Raw genomic sequence first — 26,650 nt, forward strand, 5'->3', positions numbered from 1 at the left:
AAAGTATGCCGGTACATATATCACTTAGCTCTTTGCCAGCATGTTAAATTAAGGACTTTTCCTTTTAAGATCTCCTCATCCTTCTCTAACTATGCATTTTTATGTGTTTCTATAGATATGTGTAATTTGAAACTAAATTATTTTTTGTGTTTATTGAACATATTTTCCCTCATTACAAACTTTTAAATGCAGATGAATGGAAATCCTGCTCTTTCTCTGGGGAAATTTTTCAAATAATTTTTTTATGTTGTTCTTGGTTTCTTTCTTCCTCTAGTTAAAAGATTTGATATATTTCTTTTTAAAGCTCTTTACCCAATATTCTCAGTTTCTCTCCCTCCCTACATCGTCACAAAGTGCTAGGAAGTCAGGAGGAGACACATGCTGTCAGCATGCCCCACCTTGATTTGATGGAAGGAGAAACTGAGACCTTCAGTCCAGCTACCTGATCAGGAGGCTGTGGATACAAGGAAGAGAGAGAGAAAACCTGGGTTCCTAAAGTCAAGTGCAGCCCCTTGCAAGGTCACAGCCACCTTCTAATATCAGTACTTTTATAAAAGCGCATTTAGGACAAGTGCGCAAGTGACACTAAATCATGGCAGGTCACGCCCCCTGCAGACAGCCCGACAGTGCCCATTCAGCCAGGCGCTCATCAGAGCATCTTTACCGAGCCTACAACAGTGACCCAGACGGCCAGGCCTGCATCTTGTGAAGCTCCCATTCCAAGGAGAGGAGACAGACAATAAACAAGCCACCAAAGAAGCCAGATAATGTGAAGGAAGTAAACAGGGTGATGAAAGGGAGAGTGACCGGGGAGGCCTCACCAAGGAGGCAACATCTGGAGTGAGAACGAACCAGCGCCAAGGGAGCAGGGAAGATGGTTCCAGGCAGAGGGCAACGTGAGTGCAGGGCTGGGAAAGGGCTTGGCATGTTCCGGGATTAGGAAGCGGCCCGCGTGGCCAGAGCACAGAGGCCGAGGGGCGGAAGCTGGAGGAGGGCATCCCAGCCATGGGAAGGCGCTGACTGAGAGCCATGGGAAGCCACTGAGGAACCTTAAGCAAAAAAGGGACATGATCTGATTTGCATTTTAAAAGATAATTCTCATGGATAAACAAAGTGTGGTATACACATACAATGGGACATTACTCAGCCTTAAAAAAGGTAGACATTCTGACACATGCTACAACCTTGAGGATATTACGCTAAGTGAAATAAGCCAGTCACAAAAGGACCACTACTGTGTGATTCCACTTACGCGAGGTACCTAGAGTCATCAAGTTAATAAAGACAGAAAGTAGGATGGTGGTTGCCAGGAGCTGGAAGCAGTGGGGATAGGGAGTTACCGTTCAAAGCGTTCAGAGTTTCAGTTTGGGAAGATGAAACTGGGGTGGAAGATCTTTTTGTCTTTTTGTCTGGGGTGGATCTTTTTGTCTGGGGTGGAGGATCTTTTTGTCTGGGGTGGAAGATCTTTCTGTCTTTCTGTCTGGGGTAGATCTTTTCGTCTGGGGTGGAGGATCTTTTTGTCTGGGGTGGAAGATCTTTTAAAACCCAGGCCCCCAGTCGCCTCCCCAGTGACCTGACCTCACTCCACCAGATGGAATGGGTCCTCCTTCTTCGTGCTGTGTCGCCTATGAATACGCTTCATTATTGCACCTTCTATGTATTGATGAAAAACTATTATAACCACGTTATAGACACCTACTTTGGCTGCTGGATTTGAGCTCTGTGAGAAAGGCATCCCCAGGGCCAGGGAGAGTGGAGAACAGGGCAGGTGCTCAACAAGTATTTGTTAGATAAAATCGAAATAAACCAAAGTGACGTTCCAGCAAAGGAGCCATAACATGTTTCATTGTTATAAAAATTATATACATGGGAATTCCCTGGTGGCGCAGTGGTTAAGAATCCGCCTGCCAATGCAGGGGACATGGGTTCGAGCCCTGGTCTGGGAAGATCCCACATGCTGCAGAGCAACTAAGCCTGTGTGCCACAACAACTGAGCCTGTGCTCTAGAGCCCGGGAGCCGCAACTACTGAGCCCACGTGCCACAATTACTGAAGCCCGCACGCCTAGAGCCTGTGCTCCACAACAAGACAAGCCACTGCAATGAGAAGCCTGCGCACTGCAACGAAGACCCAACACAGCCAAAAATAGATAAATAAAAATTTTAAAAATTATATTAAAAAATTAAATACATATACACATATATAGATAATGGAATATTATTCAGCCATAAAAAAGAAGGAAATCCTGCCATTTTTGACAACATGGATGGACAATGAGGGCATTATGCTAAGTGAAATAAGTCAGAGACAGACAAATACTGTATGATCTCCCTCATATATGGAATCTAAAATAAAATAAAACAACAACTTGTAGATGATACAAAGAACAGATTAGAAGTTGTCAAAAAAAAAAAAAAGTAACCTGATCATAGATCATAGAATATTTAGGGGATATATGAGATTAGAAAGAAGGGGGAGTAATCCATTTTCACATCCCCCAGTGATAATTTTGGTAAACATTAACCCATATTTCTTTTTTAAAAATATTTATTTATTTTATTTTAATTTATTTGGCTGCACTGGGTCTTAGCTGCGGCACTCAGCATCTTTGTTGCGGTGTGGAGGATCTTTAGTTTTGGCATGCGAGATCTTTAGTTGCAGCATGCGGGATCTCTAGTTGTGGCATGTGGGGTCTAGTTCCCTGACCAGTGATTGAACCCAGGCCCCCTGCATTGAGAGGGTGGAGTCTTAACTGCTGGACCACCAGGGCAGTCCCAACCTGTATTTCTTTCCAGTCATTTTTTCCTAGATGTGCTCTGTTTTTACATAATGATTTTGTAATTTATACATGCAATTTTAAAATCTGGCCTCTTTTAACATTATAACTGTTACAATATTTCATTCTTTTTTTTTTTTTTTTTTTGCGGTACACGGGCCTCGCACTGTTGTGGCCTCTCCCGCTGTGGAGCACAGGCTCTGGACGCGCAGGCTCAGCGGCCATGGCTCATGGGCCCAGCCGCTCCGCGGCATGTGGGATCTTCCCGGACCAGGGCATGAACCTGTGTCCCCTGCATCGGCAGGCGGACTTTCAACCACTGTGCCACCAGGGAAGCCCATAAATTGAATCTTATATAGAACTCAAATATGCAAAGAGATAATATTTTATTCAAATAAAATCATTTTCTAAGTCAAAAGCCTGGTATTTGCTTGTGGTAACATCAGTCAATTTGCACACTAAGGCTATTTAGATGAAGACAAAATTGGAGCCTGGGGCTACATTACAGGCTCTGAGGAGCCACACCCACAGAATCACAGCACCCTGAACACCCTGGGATTCTGTGGCAGCTCCATAGAGAAGGGGACAGACCTGCCAGCTCCCCAGGAGCCTGGCAGATGGGTTTCCCTCCCCATGCCAGGCTGTGACCAGTCAAGATTTCCAGGCAGTTCCAGGAGCCTCCCAATTCCTCCAAGTGAACGGAGGAGAGGAAGAGGCATCTCTGAGGAACCCCATCTACCTCAACACTCACATAGGGTGACTTGGGGGATTGCCTTTAAGCAAAAGCAGCCACTTATCTCTGATTTTCCAGGGCAGAGGCTGGGATTTTGTCCTCCCCACCCCCAGGCACTGATTTCTCCCTTCTGCCCCTCTCCTGCAGTCTCCTCTCACTCAATCTGTGGTCGAGGGCTTCCCTGGTGGTGCAGTGGTTAGGAATCTGCCTGCCAATGCAGAGGACACGGGTTCGAGCCCTGGTCCGGGAAGATCCCACATGCCGCAGAGCAACTAAGCCCGTGCACCACAACTACTGAGCCCACGTGCCACAACTACTGAAGCCTGCGTCCCTGGAGCCCGTGCTCCACAACGAGAAGCCACCGCAATGAGAAGCCCGCGCACCGCAACAAAGAGTAGCCCCCCGCTCGCTGCAACTAGAGAAAGCCCGTGTGCAGCAAGGAAGACCCAATGCAACAAAAAATAAAATAAATTAATTAAAAAACAAAAATCTGTGGTTGAACCTTCCAACAGCCTTTCTGCAGAGATGAGAGAGAAGGAAGAGAAGACGGGGTATTTTCTTGTGTCTCTGCGTTTCGGGACAGGAGGCCGGCTCTGGTCAGAGGCCTCTTCTGCCGGCTGGAGTGAGGGCAGTGAGGGGCCGTAGTACGAGCTGGAGCATCAGTGCACACAGTTCCCACTAAAGTGACCTGAGGACACCGGGCAGAAATAAATGTCAGAGGTGTACAAAATACAGCTGTACCCGCCTCCTCTAATTTGTTTTATAACACAAAAATAAAGCAATTGTTACACAGGGATACTCCAATTCCTCTGGCAGAAAACAACGGCAAATGATTAGGAGAGAGTTGTTCGTTAAGAAGTAGCTCTGGGGGCTTCCCTGGTGGTGCAGTGGTTAAGAATCTGCCTGCCAATTCAGGGGACTCGGGTTCGAGCCCTGGTCCGGGAAGATCCCACATGCCGCAGAGCAACTAAGCCCGTGCGCCACAACTACTGAGCCTGCAGCCTGTGCTCTAGAGCCGTGAACCACAACTACTGAAGACCACGTGCCTAGAGCCCGTGCTCTGCAACAAGAGAAGCCACCACAGTGAGAAGCCCGTGTACCGCAACGAAGAGTAGCCCCCGCTCGCCGCAACTAGAGAAAGCCCGCGCGCAGCAATGAAGACCCAACACAGCCAAAAGTAAATAAATAAAATAAATAAATTTATTTTTTTTTTAAAAAGAAGTAGCTCTGGGATACTCAGCAAGCCTGTAACCTATTAACCTATAGCCTGCAAGCCTATTAACACCTGGTAGAGTGAAAGCTGAAATGCAATACGGGAATCTAAGAATCAGAACGGATAGAGCCTGGTCAAATCCAGGCCAGCTGCCCCTGACCCTCTGTCTGTCGCCTCACCTCGGAGCAGGTTCCCACCGTGCCCTGCTCCTGTTCACGTTTGTTGGTGCCCAGCACCCTCTACTGGCAACAAGAAAAGTCTTTCTTCCTCCAGAAATCGGCAGTGTTTTGTCGCTTGGCAGGTGGTGAGCAATAGAATCCCTTTCTGTAGGGTGGCCCTTCCTGCCCAACTGGAGATTGCTCTCAGCTTTTATTTTGATAAAATATTAAGTTCCAGTCATTTTCCACAACGACCTTCAAAGGCACCTACGTTTACAAGCAAAGGTTTCAAAGGCACTCCATTGGATATGCCATATGAGGGATGATGAATATATTCTGAATTCCATGCTTATTGTTTTTATAAAATACATCATATTAGGGCAGTAGTACATTCATTCGTTCAATAAATATTTTTTGAGCTGCTTCTATGTAGCGGGTACTAGAAAACAGACAAATATTTCTGCCCTGATGGAGCTTATCTCTGTGGGGGGAGGGGGGAGAGGGACATTTAATAAACAAGTAAAATAAATAGCATGGGGCTTCCCTGGTGGCGCAGTGGTTGAGAGTCCGCCTGCCGATGCAGGGCACACGGGTTCGTACCCCGGTCCGGGAGGATCCCACATGCCGCGGAGCAGCTGGGTCCGTGAGCCGTGGTCGCTGAGCCTGCGCTCTGCAACAGGAGAGGCCACAACAGTGAGAGGCCCGCGTACCGCAAAAAAAATAAATAAATAAAATAAATAAATAAATAAATAAATAAATAGCATGAAATTGGTGGTACAAAAAAGAATACGCAGGAAAGAAAGTACGGATATGTATGGGGGAGGGGTAGTTGACTTTTTAAATTAGAGAAGTGAGGATATCTGGAGATAGAATATTCCGGGCAGAGGGAAGTTAGTGCAAAGCTCTGTAAGCAGAGTGTCTTTGGTGTGTTGGGTTTGTCCAAGAAACAGCAAGGAGGCCGCCTTGGCTGAGGTGCAGTGAGGCGGGGAGGAGATGAGGTCAGAGAGGGGCGAGGGCAGAGACTGTGAAGGGGTTGCCGGGGATTGTAAGCAAGCACTTGAGTTTTTTTTTTTTTTTAAGGGCTTCAAATGCTTGGCTTTTTTTTTTTTTTTTTTTTAGCTGTGTTGGGTCTTCGGTTCTGTGCGAGGGCTTTCTCTAGTTGCGGAGAGTGGGGGCCACTCTTCATCGCGGTGCTCGGGCCTCTCACGATCGCGTCCTCTCTTGCTGCGGAGCACAAGCTCCAGACGCGCAGGCTCAGTAGTTGTGGCTCACGGGCCTAGTTGCTCCGCGGCATGTGGGATCTTCCCAGACCAGGGCTCGAACCCGCGTCCCCTGCATTAGGGGGCAGATTCTCATCCACTGCACCACCAGGGAAGCCCAAGCACTTGGGCTTTTTATTCAGAGGCAGATGGGGCTCTAAATAGATAAGTGACATGATCTGGGGTAAACACCCCCAAGTGTTTTACTGATAGACGTGCACAATTAATGTTTGGAAACTAGAGGTCTGCAGAATGAACTCTAAAATCAGCCCACTGTTTCCTTTCACTGAGACCCACATTGGAGGAGGCCACGTGAGCTGTCTTGAAAGATGAGAACTTCAACAAGCAGACATGACAGGCCTTCCTAGACTAATCGTCATTCCTATGCTAAACCTCGAAGTGTAGCAAGTGATCTAGTTGGTAAACTGAGGCATCCAGCACTGGGGGCCTTCTCCATACTGAATGCCCATTTTCATTGAGTATTTGTCCACACTCCTAATTCCTCACTCTCTTCCTTACTAGTCCTGATTCCTTACCTGAATCAGATTTCTCCCCAGAAACACGTCGACAGACAGATGGCTTAGAGCGAGGGCCTGTGTGACACAGTGACACCTGGATTCCCCGTGTTCGAGTTCAGACACACAAGGAGTGTCATGAAGTTTAACAGTTGGTACCTTCCCGATTTTGATCAGAGCCAGCCTAGACTTGTTAACACCTGCTATTAAAATATTGGACTTTCTGGGAGGCACTTTTAATTTAGAAAACCCACTAACAGGGGCTGGTTCAGGATGGTAATCTGAGAACATACACTTAACTCCTTCTTGCAAACTCCCACTTAAGTGATCAAAGGAATATAACAAGAAAACTCTGTATTAGTACTAGAAACTGAGGAGAGAGAAAGGCTGCTACCTTCAAATCAAAGTGTGAGCAAGTAAGTGAAATGAGTCAGACAGAGGAAGACAAATTCACAATCTGACTTATATATAAGGAAAAAAAACCAAGCTCATAAAAAAAAAAAAGAGAGAGAGAGAGAGAGAGAGAGAGATCAGACTTGTGGTTACCAGAGGTGGAGGGTGGGAGAGGGGGAATTGGAGGAAGATAGTGAAAAGGTACAAATTTATAAGATTAAATAGGTTATCACTAGGCTGTGATAACCTATATAAGAATCTAAAAAAGAATGAATAAATGTATACGTATAACTGAATCACTTTGCTGTACACCTGAAAGTAATACAACATTGTAAATCAACTATGTTCCAATAAAATTAAAAAAAAATTTTTTTTAAGTACTAGGGATGTAATGTATGACAGGACTATAGCCAATACTGCTGCGTGGCACATAGGTAAGTTGTTACAAGTAAATCCTAAGAGTTCTCATCACAAGGAGAATTTTTTTTCCTTTTTTCTTTTCCTTTTATTGTATATATTTGGGAAGATGGATGTTAGTTGAACCTATTGTGGTAATCATTTCACAATATATGTAAATCAAATCATCATGCTGTACGTCTACAACTTATAGTGATGTATGTCAACTATTTCTCAATAAAGCAGGAAAAATAAAAGTGTGAGCCATTGGAATGGACCGCAGCAGAAGCTCATTAACATCCCCACCCGTGGACCAGTGAGAGCTGGACAAACTACAGCCACATATAATGATGTCAAGATGGTCAGTCTCTGTTCATTGTGAACCTGCTTACTTCCGGTCTTTAATGCTACAAGGGGCAATTTCAGAATTATGACCTTCTTACTTTGCCAGCCAAGGTCATTTTGCTTTGGGGAGCAGGGTGAGGGCTGCTCACACTTCCACACTCAGTGAAGCAGGGCACAGCTCGAGCTGGCAACTGAAGGGCATAACCATGCCACTTGGGAAAGGGGCACTGACCCAGCCAACTTCATGCTGCCACAACAGAAAAACTCTTTGGACATGGCTGGCCGAATCTCTCACACGTGAAAGAACCTCTAATCTGACAAAGTAAACCTCCACTAAATCTAAACTCTCCCCTTCCCCCTTTGAGTGTGCTTTTTAAGATTTGCATAGGCACCCACATAATTTGAAGAAAACGGATTTCAACTACCTGAACTAGAAAAATAATCCTAAGCAACAGAAGAACATACTGTGGCAACCATGTGTAAATACCCTTCAGATCCCCTGGTGGAGAGCATCATTGCCTGATGGTTCCATCAGCTGCCCCCTGGATCCACCAAGTTCACCCCAGCCTACACTTCCTGGGGACTCTTTCTAGCCAATGAGCATGGTGGGGTGCTAAGGCAGGCCCATTCAGCGAGATGCTGGATTCCAACAGATGACTTTGGCTTGAGTCTCCATCCGCCTGGCCAAATCTTTCTTGGAACTGTAGTCCGAGATTCTTCCTATCTTCTTTCTTCCCTCTCCTTCCATGGGTGTCAAATCTAGATCTGAAGCCTCTCCCTACCTTCTCTGGCACCAGCCCCCAGCCCCAGCCCCCAATGAATCTCTTGTAGATCTAATCCCATCCTAGCAGACCTAAATGCATGCACATGCAGACATACTAAAAAATCGAAAAATTGTAAAGAAATCAATTTGAGGGATTAGAGGAAAGGTGCCCTTATGAAAGAGAAACAGTAAACATAGAAGACCCTAAAGCATATGCATACCGAGTTTCAAGAGAACACATCTAAAAATCCAAGTAAGCATGAAGAGGGACTAATCTGAGAGTGAGAAAGATTCTCTAAGGGAAAAACCTAATGTTGACAAATACAGGAGGAGTGGTAAACAGTAGATTGGATGTGGCAAAATAGCAGGTTCCATGGAAACAGAGCAGAGAATAAAGGCAAGAATCAAGTAATAGGAAAATAATGGTCTAAAATTAAAAGGCTAGTCTTCAGACCTCAAAAAGGTTACCCAACCTTTTTGGGTAAGAAAAGGAATATTAAGGAAGAGACCACACCTAGAAATAACATGGTGACATTTTAAAATCTAAAGGATAAAGAAAAAGATATAGAGGTATCTATCTAAGGAGAAAATTTCACATTGTCCAAAAGAAACTCAAAATCAGACAGAAAGCCTCTCTTCTGCAATACTCTATCCCAGAAAACAAAAGCAAATATCTATTGTTTTTAAAGGAGAAGATTGTAAGCTAAGGATTTGATATCCAGTCACGGTATCACATATGCAAAGGTAACAGAAAAACATCGCCAGCTATGTGAGGGTTCAGAAAGTGCACCACCCATATACTCTTTATTTAAAGAAAAAAAAAGAAAGAAAGAAATTAAGAATACCAGAGAAGACAAAAAAAATAGTAATAATTAAAGAACTGGCCAGACTATGTAGTATGATACTGAATTTGGGCCCAAATAAAAACTGAGACATTACAAAGGGAAGGGAAGGGAGTGGAGTGAAGATACAGTAAAAAAATAGCAATTAATGGAAACCAGGAAAAACAGTGGTGTCTCCGTAAGGTTGTTTCTATCATCGTGAAACAAGGTAATGTCCAAAATATTCCTGAAAGAATAGAAAAAAATGCACTTCTTTTTGATTCCTTAGGTAACTATTTACTGTCCAGTTTTGCCCAAGGCATTTCATTGAACAGCTGTTTTCTGTGTAATAACCATACTTCTATATAAACAGAGAGCCCCCGGTAATACCATGAAGGGAATTATGGCAGTGGCTTTCTCCGTTACAGGAACACCGTTTGAAAAATCAGACAAAATCAATAGCTAAGCACATCTAATAAATGCTGTGCAGAGTTTAGCCCATTACATTTATGCCTTATGTAATCTTCACAACCCTACCATTATTCCTTTTACAGCTGAACAGACTGATTCCCAGAGAGGTTAAATAATTTTTCCAAAGCCACATAGCTTGTGAAGTGTATGAGCTAGGACTGCAAATATCTCCAAATCCAAGTTCTCCATCACTACACTAAAATGCTTCATTTTCTTCAGAATAAAAGCACTTACACACAAAATTGTGCCTATGATTTTACTTGTAGTTTTACAGACAACCCTACTGAGTTGTTAGGAACCATTAATACGTGTGAATGAACAATTTCACCACGTAAAATCATCCCTTCATAACTCAAAATATATGGACTCTTGCAATTCAGTTTATAAAGATATAGACACACACACATCTGTAATGCAGTACTAGAGGTTCTGCTCCTAATATGGCTGAGCAGCTTCTTTTGGACCAACCCTCCTGTTGTTAATAGGTATAAACTCTGAACAAAATACAAAAAACAACTAACTGAATACACTGGAGAATGACCAGAAGCAGGCAGAGTTCACACTTCAAAGAAAGGAATAGCACTGCGGAAGTCTCCCACTTTTACAGTTTTTAGTCCCTACTCTATACCTTGCCAGGCAGCTAGAACTCTGATGGAAAAATTGCAAAAATTCACTGATAAGAATTCAGGGAAATCACAGCTGCAGGCAAGTGAGGGAGGAGGCCCTGGAAGGCAGAGCCAGAATAGGTAAGCCAAAAATTCTGTCTACATTAACTCTGCCCCCTGAACCACACAGGCACAGGGCAGACTCTAAGAAGCAACTGAGATATGAGGTGCTGCCCACCTAGAAAAAGAGTTTAGGGTTTGAGTCCAGCCAAGTTATATGCCTAATAGCAAACAAAGAAAGAGCAATACTCTTGAAGGCATATAACAGAAACCAGAATCTCTGTAAAATCATTCACCATATCCAAGATACAACCTAAAACTATTTGACATGCGAACAATCCGGAAAATGAGATCCATTTTCAAGAGAATCAACAAAGACTGAGCCTGAGATGATCCAAGTGTCAGAACAAGCAGACAAGGATTCTAAGGCTGCTTTTTCAAGTTTACGTGGAACATTCATCTAGACGGACCATACACTGTGTCATAATACAAGTCTCAATAAAATTAAAAGGACTGAAATCATAAACAGGCTATTTTCTGACCACAGTGGAATTAAAAGCAGAAACCAGTATCAAGAAAATATTTAGGAGAAAAAACAAACATTTGTTCTATGTTATGCCATCCATAAAAATTAACTCAAATGGATTAAAGACTTGAACTTAAGACCTGAAACCGTAAAACTCCTAGAAGAAAACATAGCGGTAAGCTCCTTGACATAGGTCTTGGCAATGATTTTTTTTCAATCTGACACTAAAAGCAACAAAAGCAAAAATAAACAAATGGGAATACATCAAACTAAAAAGCTTCTGCATAGCAAAGGAAACCATCAACAAAATGAAAAGGCAGTCTACTGAATGGGAGAAAATATTTGCTAATCATGTATCTGATAAGGCGCTAATATCCAAATACATAAAGAACTCATATAACTCAACAGCAAAAAAAACAATCTGATAATAAAAATGGGCAGAAGATCTGAATACTTTTTTCCAAAGAAGACATACAGATGGCAAACAGGTACATGAAAAGCTGCTCTACATCATTAATGATCAGGGAAATACAAATCAAAACCAGAGTGAGATATCACCTCATACCTATTAGAATGGCTGTTATCAAAAAGACTAGAAGTAACAAGTGTTGGCAGGGATGTGGAGAGAAGGGAACCCTCCCTCATGCACTGTTGGTGGGCATGTGAATTGGTGCAGCTACTATGGAAAATAGTATGGAGGTTCCTCAAAAAATTAAAACTAGAACTACTATACAATATAGCAATTTCACTTCTAGGTATTTATCTGAGGAAAATGAAAACATTAACTTGAAAAGCTATACGCACCCCCATGTTCTCTGCAGCATTATTTATAATAGCCAAGATATGAAAACAACCTAAGTGTCCATCGATGGATGATAGGTGAATGAAGATGTGGTAAATTTATATGATGGAATATTATTCAGCTGTAACAAAGAAGTAAATCTTGCTATTTGCAACAACATGAATGGAACTTGAGGGCACTATGCTCAGTGAAATAAGTCAGATAAAGGCAAATACTGTATGACCTCTCTTAAACGTGGAATTAAAAAAAATTTTTTTTAATTAAAAAAACCCCTCAAGCTGATAGATACAGAGAACTGATTGGTGGTTGTCAGAGGCAGGGGGGTACAGGGTGGGAGAAATGGGTGAACTTTTTTTTAAGTTTAAATAAATTGAAAGTTTAACATTTGCTAATTAGACAACATACTTCTAGATAATCCATGGGTCAAAGAATTCACAAGGAAGCTAGAAAATACTTGGAACTGAATGAAAATGAAAATACAACATATTAAAATTTTTGAGATGCAGCTAAAACAGTGCTTAAAGAAAAACTTACAGCTTTAAATATTTATACTAGAAAAAAAGTCTAAAATCAATGACCTAGGACTTACCTTAGGAAGATAAAAAGAGCAAAGTAAACCCAACCTAAAGAAACGAAATGATAAAGAGCAGACATCAATGAAATTAAAAACAATTAAAAATCAACAAAGCCAAAAGTTGGCTCTGAAAACAGACCAACAAAACAATAAACTCCTAGCTAGACTGATCAAGAAGGAGAAAACAGAAATTACCAGTACCAGAATGAAAAAGAAGTTACCACTACAGCTCCTAAAAGATGTTAAAAGGATAGAAAGGACTATTATGAATAACTTTATGTCCACAAATCTGACAACTGGGGTCAAATGGATAAATTCTTTGAAATTATAATTTACCTAAACGACCCAAGATGAAACCCAAACTCTGAATAGCCCTATATTTATTAAAGAAATAAGTTATAAGAAGCCTTCCCACAAAAAAAACTTCAGGCCCAGAGGGTTTCACAAATTAATTCTATAAATCTAATAATGAAAAAGAGGATAGTTAGAATTTGGTTATTAAAAAGTCACCTTTAATAGCAACAAGAATAATGCCCAAGAGTCAACGTTATACAGGTTGTAAGCGCTAGCCTATAGAGAAACAGGAAATCAGCTCCGATGAAATTCACTTCCTCTTCCCTTTCGAAGGCTTGGCAAATAAAGCTGGATCTATCTGCTCCTTTGCCAGTCCTCTGACAGAGAAGAGCCTCGCTGCCCGCTCCTGGAGAGTGCCCCCGCACTTCAATCCCCGGGCCGTGAGTTCACACTTGAGCTTCTCCAAACCCAGCAACTCCACTTCTGCAACAGAGCTGAACGCCAGTAAATCTACAGTTTCCTGACCAATATCCTGAGAAGAAGAAAAAGAAAGAAAAATTTTAAATAGGTCCATTCCTCTGAATAAAACTTTTTTCAATTGTCATCGACCTTCTGTTTTTCAAGAAATCTTCATTTAATATGCCATATCTTACTACTGAATTGTAATAATCATGTTATTCTCTACACATTGTCAACACATTTAATTAATAAATATTAATTTTTTATCTATATACTTAGAAACAAGTATTCAGAAGAGTAACAAGTTATAGAATTTCTGAACAGATTCTTAATATTACTTTTCTTTTTTTGATTTTTCCAGTAAAAATTCAAACAGCAAAATGTACCTCACCTACGCCCATACTATGACCAGAGAAAAGAGCAGCACCCTCTAAAGCCTCATTTTAATGAGATTCCTATGCCTGTGAATCTACTAACCCCATAATCCTAAACTTTCTATTTTAATCAAATAACTGTGATTATCAAAGTTCTCACTTATATAACTTGACAAATTTAAATGCTGTTCAAAAGACTTGCAACTGTTCTATCCACCAAGTACCTTTATAGACTTTTAAGACAAAATTAAATACTTTTTTAAAAAAATTAAATACTTGTAATGACAGGTGCTCTGCAAAGAATGAAAACATTCACCACCTAGGGGTTTTTTTTAAAAAACATATCCAAAGGTCAGAAATTTCCTCTCACAGCAAGTTGTTTTTTAAAAATATTGAAGAGCTCTACGGACAAACTATCATTCTAGGTGATCTTTATTAAAAAAAAAAAAAAGTCCATTTTGTTAAGATTTCTGGAGTGAATCTTGGCTTCTTTATATATGGCCAAATCCTAAACCACCACTTATGTGTCTTTGGAGAATCACACATGGTTGTACATGCTTATTATGAATACAACAGCTACAACTACATCAAGAACAAAATTTCCACAGTTAAAAGCTCAAAGATTGAAAGTCAAATCAGGTTTTATTCTATTTTCCTTTCTTCATTTTTCCAAGACTTTGGTTAGGATAAACTCCTAGCATATATGAGTAACATAAAAGCTACATGCTTGTAACTCCAGAGATGGTGCAAGAATCAATTTAAAGCCCTTAGCATAAAAAATTTCACTATCTTCCCTAGAAAGGGCAATATGTGCATTTTTGCTTATTTAACCAGCACCAGTAGGGAAGGTGCTGGTTAAATAAATAATGATAGGCTTTGTGTTTACCAAAGAAGCCAAGTAGTTCAGGTTTCATCTATCCTAAAAAGCAAATCATTAGACTGAAGAGTAAACATTAAAGATTTTTGCTGGAAGTAAGTCCACTAAAGGCAGCAAATAACTAGTTAAGGAAAAGCATGCACAATGAAAATAAATTTTTAAAAGGTTGAGTGTGGGGCTTAAGATTTAATGATAAATTAAAAAGGAGCTGCTCCTCTTCTACAGGAAAGATCTTCACATCCAACTGACAACTGTGTTCAACAGTAACTCACATGAGAAAGAAAAACTAAGTAACTAGAAATTTAGAGATAGGAAAATAAGCACATTTTATCAAAGCTAAAAATGCCATCTATCATAATATGCCTTATTAGTGCATGTGTTATTAAGAAAGAATAACAATACCAATTAAACTATAACGTGATATATATCCAAATTCAGAGGTGTTAAAACGTGAAAAACGTGCACTTAGAATTGATGAAATATGGAACCAAGGACACCACCTAGTGGCAAAATAATACCAATTCCAGAGCTTTAAAAAAAAAAAAAAACTAAGGATTTTTCGGGGGAACATGGCAAGCTTCACCATCATCTGTACTTCTGATTATTAAACAAGCCTTTCCACTAAGCAGCTGATGGGAAAAAGCACATCTTTTCATTTTAACGACTTACTACAGAGATTAAACTGATTTGGCTTCAGACGTCAACCCCCCAAATTTACTTACTGTGTTTCCTGACTGGCTTTCCTCCAGCTTGGCAACAGGTATGTTTTCCCTGTCTCCTCCAGGTGCTCCCTTGGCAGCTCTTTCCCCATCAGTCATTTCTTTGGTGTCCTGCTCCTTATTCAGTCCAACTCCAGCTGCTTCCTTTTCTAAGGGTTCTTTACTCTCTGCCTCATTTTTCTCCTGGGTTTTCTCCGTTTCTATAGCCATCTTCCTTTCCATGTACTCCTGGGTAGATGCCTCTCCTAGCTCAGCAGCATACAAGTCTTCTGAAATATCATTCCCAGAGTCCGTCACAGGGGTCTGTAGTTTTTCTCGTGATCTAGAGTCTGCACTCAATACTCTTGCCCGCTGAGAGCTACTAGGAAATTTGGCTGCCATCTCAACACCATCACTGCCATTTCTGGGAACGTGAAAGCTCATTCCTGAAGTACTAGGTGCTTCTGCACTGTCATCATCAGAGCTCTCAGAGCCAGATCCTTCTGCAGTCTCTAGTCCTTCCATGCCCAACCTATTAGAAGCAACAAAAAGGTTTAACACCATTTACAGCTTCTACTTAAAAAAAAAAAAAAGAAAAAAAAAGAGTTGCAGTTTGTCCAGGAAACAGACTCTGAATAAAGGTATCAGCTAGCTTGAGATGGAGAGTAGGTGAGTTTCAGAACAAGATATTCCAGAGGTATAAAAGGAAAAAAAACTTCAGTGAGACTGGAAGCAACATGCCAAAGATCCAACAGGATCTCCTTTTAAAAACTGTGACTCTCGGGCTTCCCTGGTGGCGCAGTGGTTGAGAGTCCGCCTGCCGATGCAGGGGACACGGGTTCGTGCCCCGCTCCGGGAAGATCCCACATGCCGTGGAGCGGCTGGGCCCATGAGACATGGCCGCTGGGCCTGCACATCTGGAGCCTGTGCTCCGCAGCGGGAGAGGCCACAACAGTGAGAGGCCTGCGTACCGCAAAAAAAAAAAAAAAAAAAAAAAAAACAACTGTGACTCTCTTAAAACAAACTGGTTTTGCTTAAAACTTTTTTGCCCAATACTGTATGAATTTTAACTGTTGGAAATTAGATAAAATAAGAAACAGTTAAAAGAAAATCCTGGGAATTCCCTGGCAGTCCAGTGGTTAGGACTCCGAGTTTCCACTGCAGGGGGCACAGGTTCGATCCTTGGTTGAGGAATTAAGATCCCGCATGTCACATGGCACGGCCAAAAAAAAGGAAAGAAAATCCTGTTTTATTCATAATTGCCCAAAACTGGAAACTACCCAAACCTCTAACAGCTAGAGAATGGATGATAAACAAATTGTGGTACAGCCATACCAGGCAACAATACTTGGCAATAGAAAGGAACAAACTACTGATACATATAATACCATCTGTGGATCTCGAAAGCATTATTGTAAGTGAAAGCAGCAGACATAATGACATTCTGGAAAAGACAAAACCATATGAACAAACATCACACCAGTGATCAGGGGTTGCCAGGAATGGAGGTGGGGGAAGAAAATTAACAGCAAAGGGACACATGGGAACTTCTTAGGGTGATGAAAATATTCCATAGCTTGATTTTGGTGATGGCTACATGACTGTGTATTATAAAATTTTAAAAACTTGTACAACTGTTCAAAAAGGGTGAATTTTACCATATATAAATTATACTACAATAAACCTGGCTTGAAAAAAAGAAACCCACAGGAAATACTACTATCTTTTCTCTCAGGAACATTTAATTCACATTTCAGAAAGAACACAAAAAATTCTATGCTGGACTCACAGAGTTACATGGTGTTTAGTTAATAATTATCTTTCTATCCCCAAAGGGGAAGCCAACAATGAAACCAAGATCCATTTGCACTTATCATATTCTAGAACTCGGCCCAAGGGAACTGAGCTGGTAACCAGAGGACCAACTGGGAAGGGTGGGAGAACTGTAAGAAGAATGGATAAGAGAAAGTATTGTTGTGCTTTTCACCTGCAAGTGCAAAACTGGTGAAGAGAGGTCTGGCAAAGTGACCAAAGACCTCAGTGATGACTATGAAAAACCACAGAGAAAACAGAACAACCTGGAAAGTAAAGCCATGGTTTCCATCTGGAATTTCTGAAAGTTAACTCTTTCAACACCTAACAGTAATTCAAGGATAAAGCTATTTTTATGTGATTTTCCACTGTAAGGAAAAAAATTATCCTTTAGATTCTATGAATGGCACTTATGGCAGAAACCATTACTAATGTATACAATGTGAGAATCACTGAAACCTGAACTGAAGCACTCTGGAAAATTTCTGAGCTTCCATCAGACTTGACTTAAAAGTATGTTTATTTCAGGTAGATAAGAAAAAAATATAGTAGGTAAGTTTCAGAACAAGATATTCCAGAGGGATAAACAGAAAGAAAAAAAAATTTTTTTCTTCAGTTCTCAAAGATCTATTTGAAATGAAAATGAACATACTTACCAAAAGCATTTCCTTTTCTCTGCACTGGCTGCTTTGTCTGTTTTTGATTTGTTAGGCCGTTTCCGACTCTCACGGATTTCTGCCGATACCGTCTTGGTGGAGGCAGCCTGCATACCTAACCAGACATTTTAACAACTCAGTTTCTGCTATCAGGACTAAGTTCAATTAAAGAATTTATAAATAATCTGAATTGCAAAAACAGCTGCAATCTAAAGCTCTAGATTTAAATTTCTTAACATACCAAAAGTTAATCCAGTTAAAATGAGACTAATCTCAAATTTACACAGATTTAAGATAAGCACTCTGGCTCTTGAACCGGATTTTTTTTTTTTTTTTTTTTTGCTGTACTCGGGCCTCTCACTGTTGTGGCCTCTCCCGTTGCGCAACACAGGCTCCGGATGCGCGGGTTCAGCGGCCATGGCTCACGGGCCCAGCCGCTCCCTGGCATGTGGGATCTTTCCGGACCGGGGCACGAACCCGCGTCCCCTGCATCGGCAGGCGGGCTCTCAACCACTGTGCCACCAGGGAAGCCCTTGAACCGGATTTTTAAAGCACCATGTCCAATTTGTAATTTTGAGGCTGACAGATTCATATCTATCTCTCCTCAAACCTAACGATTCATCCCCTTGTGCTTGTTATTTGCATACAACTGTCTTTCCCCTGTTATGCCATAACCCTTTTGATGGAAAAGACTCTTTCTTATTCAAATGAATGCACAATAGCCCTAGCGTAATGTTTTGGATGCTAAAAACATAAAAGTTAATGAAAATCATTCTCATTAAAAACCATGTTTCAAAAAAGGGACCTAAAACTGGATGCAAAATGTTGGGGTCTAGGCACCTCCTGAAGACTTAGCTTATTCCCATGAAGCACAAAAAGTATTCTTAGCTGGGGCCCATGAGCCCACAGAGTTCAGGGGTCAAGTATGTCAAATGTTGTGTGAGTGTATGGGTTTTTTCCCTGGGTTGTAAGATATACTGTGTTCATTACTGAGGGGAGAAATTCCACAGCTTCATCAGTTTCTCAGAAGTCTGTAACCCAAAAAGGCTTAAGAACTGCCCTCTGTGCGGAACAGCTGGCTCCAGGGACGCCTGCTGACACCGGCTGACGGCACTAAGGAATCCCCATTCTCACCTCGGAGGACGGAATCCTCCAGACGCTCGGCCATCTCATGGCACTGCTGCTGGTAGTCCGGGCTGGTGAAGCAGTGCCTGGGTTCTGCAAGCTTCCGCTGCAGTCGTTCCAGGCGCTTTTGTTCCCTTTCAGCTTCTCGCTCGGCTTGTTGTTTTACCCATTCAGCCATTCTAGGGATGGGAGAGAAGAGATGTAACTGAATGGCTATATTATACACATGTGTTTTTATACATAAAACACCCCACCCAGACAAATTAATGCACTCTTGTTCATACTGTGATATTCCCTCAGAAAGGTGTGCCATGCTTACTACTAGCATACTGTTATGGACTTGACTAAAACCCAAAGATAATTATTAAATTACAGGAAAAGTTAAATCTGATAACAACAAATTAGAGCATAAGTATTTCAAGTTTACATTTCTGATATGCATGGCATGTGTACAATCTCTAATGATAGAAAAGTATGTTTCTTAAAAAAAAATAAAAACAGGTGGGCATCTTACGCTTTTTCGTGATTGACATCTCGCAGTCTCCTTCCACTGAGATCCCGGCAAGCTTCTCGATTGGTTGTCTTCTCAATCTGAGCACCAAGTGCTCGGAGCATAGAGCCAAAACCTGAGCAAATATGTTTGGAGAAAGCAGGTTAAAAAAGTGTTCAAGGATGGACAAAAGCCAAATTTGTGAAAATAGTATTATATCACAAGACTACAGGTGATCTCTACTTTCTTTTCAGTTTTAAAGGAAATGTACATCAAGATTCTAACCCAGGTAGCAAAGGTAAGGGTACTGATAAACTTGATTCAATCTCATGCTTTTTACACTTCCTCTTATACTTCTGCAATATTGTATCAATACCTGCACCACTGGGCTATTTTAGAGGGCTTTACCTAGTGCCAGAATTCCCAAGATTCAACGATTAAGAATTTTTAAAATTATATGGTGAGATTTTGCAAGGAGGCAATTTTAAGCTGTCACTGGCTGATACGACAAGCTTCATTCTCACTGACACAATTTCCAACAGCACGATGATTAGAATCTGAAATGTTAGCTCTTTGAAAACCAAACCGAATCACCACAGATTTTGAGAAAGCCTAAGGATTATATGTTAGTGCATCAGGAGAAATATCAAGAACTGTTCATATTCAGTTTTTGCTCTTTTAGTTTCTTTTTTCTCTTCTAAGATGAGTTACTACAACCAGGACCTTAATCTACCTCAATCTGTAAATGGTTGTATTTCATAAAGTGACTTTACACCTCCCTTGGAACTACAATAACTAGGCAAAAATCTTGAGAAAAGCACAAGGAGATTTGATTGTTTTGACACTCGTCTGCAAACTGGACAGAGTAACAATCACCTCTCTTCATCTAATCCTCCCTAGAGCTTGAGAGCCTAGGGTGCCTAAGAGTGATCCAACTGGAGAAGGTGGGAATTTTATCATACGGTATCTACCTCAAAAAGAATAAAAGAGAAAATATGCAAAATGAGATAAGCAAACAAAGGATTTCACAAGGCAAATCGAGGCTGGTACATTACAGACACCAAGGAGTTTGTTAATTTAATACAGATGGCTACAGAACGCAGATGTGTTACAACTAAGCCATCAACATTCATGTCCTACCTCCTTTGCCACCACGAAGTCTGGGTTCCAAACTGTAAACAGCTCCATGCTGCACTGTGTCACTGGTGTTAACGAGTGATCCATTGCATTTCACAAAGTAGCATTCCACTGGAATATCCTAGAGACAAGTTCGGGGCTTTTTCAATGCTGTTTATGAGACAATACAAGTTTCTGGCAGGAAGGGACCTAGCTTATCTTTTTATTACTCCAGTTATAAGGAGATACTGTGTGTTCAATTAATATTTGTTGAATTGCAAAAATGGAAACTACTAAAAGAAAAAACTCATTTTGTATGATGTATTCTAGGTACGATTTCCTCCTAATACTTAATCATGATATACAGAGGAACTTTCTGCCTTTTGGGTGAAAATTAAAACTGCTCTCGGGACTTCCGACTCCACACTCCCAGTGCAGGGGGCCCAAGTTCGATCTCTGGTTAGGGAACTAGATCCCACACGCCACAACTAAGAGATCGCATGCCACAACTAAAGATACTGCATGATGCAACTTAAAAAAAAGATCCCAAATGCTGCAAAAGCCCGCATGCGGCAATGATCCCACGTGCCGCAACTAAGACAGGCACAGCCAAATAAATAAATAAATGTTTAAAAACCCCAAAAAACCCAGAAACAAAAAACCTGCTTTTTCTCCTTCTCTAATAGGAAATAGGGGTCAAGGTAGAAGACTATTCAGTGTTCAGATCTAGTAACTCTGAAGGTCCCATTTCCTCTGACTTTTTAAAACAGGTAGTATCAAGTTGAACACTGAGTGGCCCCAAGTTTAAAAGTGACATCTTGAAAAGTGTAGATAGGGATAAGAAGAGAGGAGAGGAGGAGACAAAAGTATGATTTTTAATATACTACCTATATAAGCTTTAACAGCTTTAGGACCAGCTGGCAGTTGGTGCCTCATCTCTTCTGCCAGCATCCCCCTGAGTTCCAGCCAATCACTGCAGAAGCCCAAGTACACTCCCCCAAACCCACTCTATGTATTTCAAAAAAATTCTCAGATCAAATGATGAAAAGAAAATATAAAAACTGTAAGTCTTTCTAAACAAGTTTCTAATGCCATAAAATGAGACAAGAGAGGAGTATTCTCCAAAGTTATATGGAACTTAGGAGGTTGACAATTAAATCTGCAACAAGAAGAAAAGAGAGATCTAAATAGGAATAGAAAAGAAAAATGCATTGCCGGCAACTTCCTGAAGTGGAAACTATGAACATTCATTCTGAACCACATCATACAGCTATTTCAATGGGACCCATTCATTCATTCAGCAAATATTAAGTACCTACTATTTGCCAGGTACTTTTCAAGTGTTGGAATACTACCATGAATACTACAGTGAGTACAGATCCTGCCTCATGAAGCTAACATTCTAGTGGGGGAAGACAAATAATGAACAAATTATGTGTCATGTCAAGTGGTGATATGCAGGGTAAAGGGGATAAGATATGTGGATGGGTGTGGTGGTAATCTATTTAATATATATAGTCAAGGAAAGCCTCTCTGATCAAGTGACATTTGAGCGGAGAATTAAAGAAAGTGAGAGAATGAGCCATGTGACTATCTGGGGGAACAGCATTCCAGACAGAGACAAGAGCAAACGCAACAGGAATGAACTTAGAGCATTCAAGGAACAACACAGCCAATGAGGCTAGAATGAAGGGCACAAAAGGGGAGTGATAAGGCCTTCAAAACCATTGTAAGGACTCTGGATGTTACTCTGAATAAAACTACTGTAGAGTTTTGAACAAAGTGAGATCTGAGTCATGCTCTTAAAGTATCACTCTAGCTGTTAAACTGAAAGTAAGACTATAGAAGCAGAGAGATCATTGAGAAGCTATTGTGATAATCCAGGTAAGAAATGAAGGCTATTTGTACCAGGGCAGTAGTGGCAGAGATGATGAGAAATGTGAGATTCTGAGGATACTCTGAAGGTAAAGGCAACAGGATTTGCTAATGCTCTGGGTGAAGGGAGTGAGATCAATAGAGGAATTAGAGATGATTCCAAAAATCTGGTTTGATAAATGGGAAAATGGAGTTGTCATTCATTAAGAGGGAAAAGGAAGTTTGAGGGAGAAAATTAGTCTCATCTCAGATATTTTACTTTGAGGTGTTTATTGCACAGCCAGATGGAGATGCCGAGTAGACTGGTGGCTATACAAGTCTGGAGTCTGGGGAAGAGGTCTGCACTGGGGAGTTACATTTGAAAGTTGTCGGCATACTGATGATAGTTAAAGCCATGAGTATGGATGAAAGCACTGGGATGAGGGAGGGGCCCCTCCAAGATTAGAGTTCAGGGTGATGAGGAGGAAGCTGTAAAAGACTGGAAAGGAGAGGTCAGTGAGGTGGAAGAGAACTGAGAGTGATATCTGGACAAGTGAGAAAAGTGTACTCCGGCGGGGAATGGTCAGTTGTGCAAACTGGCACTGACAGACAAAACAAGATGAAAACTGCAAACTGATCACTGGATAGGGCAACACAGAAGATACTGACCAGTATGACAAAGAGCTGTTCTGTTGGAGTGATGGCAACAAAAAAGCCTTACTAGAGTGGGTTCTAAAGGAGAAAACTTTTATGTTCAAGAATATTTTTTTATAAAGAAAATCAGAGAAAATAAGGTGATAGCTAGAAGGGATGTGGGCTCACGTTTGCGCACTGGTAGGAATGATGCTGTAAAAAGGGTAAACACTGGAAAATACAGGGGAGAAAGAACTAATGTCAAAATAAGTCTTTCAGTAGGTGAGGGGGAGGGGTTACTGTACAAAGTAGAAGATAATTGCAAATTATTTGTAAAATAATGACAGTTCATCCACAGTAACAGACAAGAAGGCTGAATATACAGCAGGTACCTACCAGAGGCACTGGTGTGACGATGCAGAAATTCTCTCTTTACTGCTTGAGTACAAAGTATGGTCCTTGGGATGGAAGAAGTCTTGGAGATTTAAAGAGAGAAGATGTGAAAAAGTAATCTAGGAGAGTGAAAGAGTGATGAACTGAGCAGTGCCTCTCAACCCTTTTCACACCATAGTATACACAAATGATATGTGGATGACACTCTAGGGAAAATGAGCAAAGCTACTGAAGATGTGTTGAGATCCTGGGTTCTGTCCAGCTGCCCAAGGACTACTTAGATCAATACTCTCAGCAGTCCTGCAACCCAGTGGAAGCATGCTCTGGGTTAGAGAAATACAGTAGAAATGTCAAGCACCACTAAGTTTGGTGTTTATGAATTTGTAGTGAGACTGGTTTGCGTGATTAGTTCCCCTACCACAGTCACTGCCCAGATGCCAGGTAAAATAGGTGGAGAGTTGGATTTAAATTGACTGGAGTTTTCCCAGGCAAATATGATACCAGGAGACAGGAGCAAAGGAGCTCAGGCTGTATGCAATGATGTGATTAACATGAAGGACTATTCTTGCCTATAAAATGCTGTCCACTTTAAAGAGCTGTAAAAATTAAATGAGACATGTACTATACCTCCTATATGTTTAATGTTTATAAATTAAAAGCTACTTTAGCTTCTTTTAATATCTTATATATCCAATGGGTATGGTATTTCTAAAATCCTAAATAACTTTAAGAGACTTTAACATGAAGGCTGAAAGATTATACATCATGCATCATACTTCATTTCCAAACAGAACTGCTTATTTAACGAGACAACTGATGAACAAAATTGCATTTTCTACTTGTTAAGATACTTGTCAGTTAATAATCACTAGTAGAAAAAAATAACAAAGAAAATTTACAATCAATTTAACTGTTTTTAACCATTATAAAGCATTTCAAGCAGAAAGTATTACGTGTGTCTTAGGCCAATCAGCCGAAGGCCACCAGAGACAACATATAGTTCAACAACTCAAATTTCTTGACTCACTACAAAAGAGGGACTGCACACCAGAGGAATCATGAGGTGTCTCACCAACAAATAAAAAGATATAGTTACTATAGGATTTGGGGCAGACGGAATTTAGGTAAAATTTAAATGAAACAATGTTTTGAGAGGCTCACAATAAAGCAGGGCTGTGTGTATGAAGGGTCAACATCAGGTCTAGACTGTGAAGGAGATCCAGGCTCCTCTTTCCTCAGAAACTACAAAGTTAAGATAAATGTGGAATGTTGTGTCCAGAAACCCCTAATCTGAAGCTCTGCACCTGGGAAATCAAGAGTGCTTCTCTACATCAAAGTGACTTAGAGTCTCAAGGTAAGAGTGGGATGCTTCTTACTGATAAAACTTCCAACAGCAGTTTATTCTTATAATCTATGATTTTTGAGGTAAGGTTTCACAAAGACTAAAAAAGAAGCAGACTTTCAAGGAAGTCATTATGACATTTCATCACTGTACCATGTCCTTGGGAGAAACACTGTTTCCTATTAACTTTGCAGCTAGCTTTATCTGTGTATTATCCCAGCCTGATTTTTACTTTATCAGGTAGAGCTAACACCAACTTTATCATGTGTCAGAATAGTTGTTTTAAAAGGCATAAGCATGAACTTGAGCTATTTTTATTCGTTCCAGTGTCTCATCAAATGCCCTTTTATAAGTTTTGTGTTTTTGTTCATATTTGTTATGGCCATGTGTCTTAAGTATATGAATGAATCCATTCGTTTATATTTCTTGCTTATTTTAAATTATTTTTTCCAAGACTCCTCATAATTAAGATCTTAATTTTTTCTGGTCTCACTTTGGATCAACTGTCAGTAAGTCTGAAAACTGGTCATCAGATAAAAGTTATTTTCAGAGATATTAAAATCCAACTATTTTGGAAAATATTTCCCCATTCAGATGGTAAAAACATTTCTGACAGTTTTTAAACTGGACTGAAGTCTAGGAAGAAAAATGAGGAAACTGAAAAACAACATTATTTGCAAACAGACCTTGCTTCTTCATGGAACCAATCCAAGTAAAGATTTGGTTTAGACTGCAGTGTTAACGTGTTAATAGGAGATCAAATGTCAAAATTAAAATTAGATTCATTGGGACCAGCATATTCTTTAAATAACTGAATAGGTTTAATATCTTATACTTGGTAAAAGCTTGCTGACTTGATAATTAAGTAAACCACACATGTAACTTTAGAAGTCAATGACAGGTTTTCAAAAATATGCCTGGGCAAATCAGAGCATCATAATGATTAGTGAAAACATCTACATGACAGGCCCTAAGAATCATGCCCTCGACATGACCTATGTGAGTGCTTGGCCCCGACCAGTGACCAGATAAATCCATTTCCTTCCCAACCATCCTTTGGCCTGGGTTTGGATATGACATACTTCTCTAGGTTGGAGCTAAGAGGGCTGTGTTATCAGTGGACAAAAAATGCACGTCACATAGCACAGAGCGAACGTAAGGAAATGAGCCTTAAAAATCATCTGGTCCAACTGCCTCATTTACGGATGAAGAGAACACCAAAGTGTATTCTGTTAGTCCAGACCGAGGGCCGGAGTAAACGCACCGTGAGCGGAGGGGTTTTTCTCCCTTCTGTGAGACAAAACCACCACAAAACAAAAGCAAAGGCAGGCCTCAGCATCAGTTTGAAGCACCTTGAAACCCGAACCCTCACCCTCAAAAACTGAGAACCCCAAAGAACAGACATGCCCCCGACAGACCCTCACCGCACCTAATCCTGCCCCTGTCCTGCTTTCCCATTCCTTCCAGGAACCACAAACCTCACCTGATCTTGGCAGTGTCGGTGGATAAAATCGCGTACGGAGCGCGGGGCCGAGGTACACCACACCGCCTTGCACCCGAAGCTGGGGCCCCGAAGCCACACCAGGGCCGCAGTCTCCGCCATTTCACCCAGTCGCCGAATCTCAAGACTCCCAGAAGCGCTAAGCGCCACCACCAGCTCGGCCTATCTTGATGACGTTGAGCTCGCCCTCCAGCGCCCCGCTCCTCACATCTTCCGCTCGTCCCGTTCCTCCCCTGGGGATAGTCACGTGACTTGGGACGGCCGAGCCTGCTGCCTGGGGGAGGGGAACAGGAAGAGCCTGGCAGAGGCAGATAAGACCGCGGAGCACCCGGACGAGGCGTTGCTAGGAGAAGTTGCTAGGGCGGGGCTCCAGGGACTCTCTATAAAAGGCTAGCGCTGGGTTAGGTTTCGAGCGTTCTGGCTGTAAGCGATAAGTCGGTAACTAAGCACCTCCCTGTGCCGCAGGCTTTGGCCCTTTTCCTGAAGTCTGTGTAGTTATTTTTGGGTCGCAGGGAATCGTGGCCTGAGAAGGCGCTGCTCCCTGGGGGCGTGAGGAGGGACGCTTCAGTCCCGGAAGCGGTTTTGGGGGGCTGCTTCCTCGGCTCTGGGGGGCTTCC

The 26,650-nt window shown here is 41.3% G+C and overlaps 1 protein-coding gene across 2 annotated transcripts; it reads right to left on the reverse strand.

Moving 5' to 3' along the window:
* Nucleotides 1-12,899: 12,899 nt before the first annotated feature.
* Nucleotides 12,900-26,200, reverse strand: SDE2 (SDE2 telomere maintenance homolog). Of its 2 annotated transcripts, none has more exons than XM_081224524.1 (7): nt 26,016-26,200; nt 20,335-20,452; nt 19,219-19,330; nt 18,714-18,883; nt 17,580-17,694; nt 15,136-15,643; nt 12,900-13,235 (listed from the first exon to the last, which is right to left on the reverse strand). In XM_081224524.1, exons 1-7 carry the CDS (start codon nt 26,133-26,135, stop codon nt 13,014-13,016), a joined length of 1,365 nt encoding a protein of 454 aa, XP_081080650.1. In that variant the 5' UTR covers nt 26,136-26,200; the 3' UTR covers nt 12,900-13,013. The 2 variants fall into 2 exon arrangements, with proteins under 2 accessions (XP_081080650.1, XP_081080651.1); XM_081224525.1 differs by lacking the exon at nt 26,016-26,200 and adding an exon at nt 23,194-23,847.
* Nucleotides 26,201-26,650: the final 450 nt, after the last annotated feature.

The sequence above is a fragment of the Mesoplodon bidens genome, assembly GCF_964165515.1.
Source record: "Mesoplodon bidens genome assembly, chromosome: 2".
Lineage (NCBI taxonomy): Eukaryota > Metazoa > Chordata > Mammalia > Artiodactyla > Ziphiidae > Mesoplodon > Mesoplodon bidens.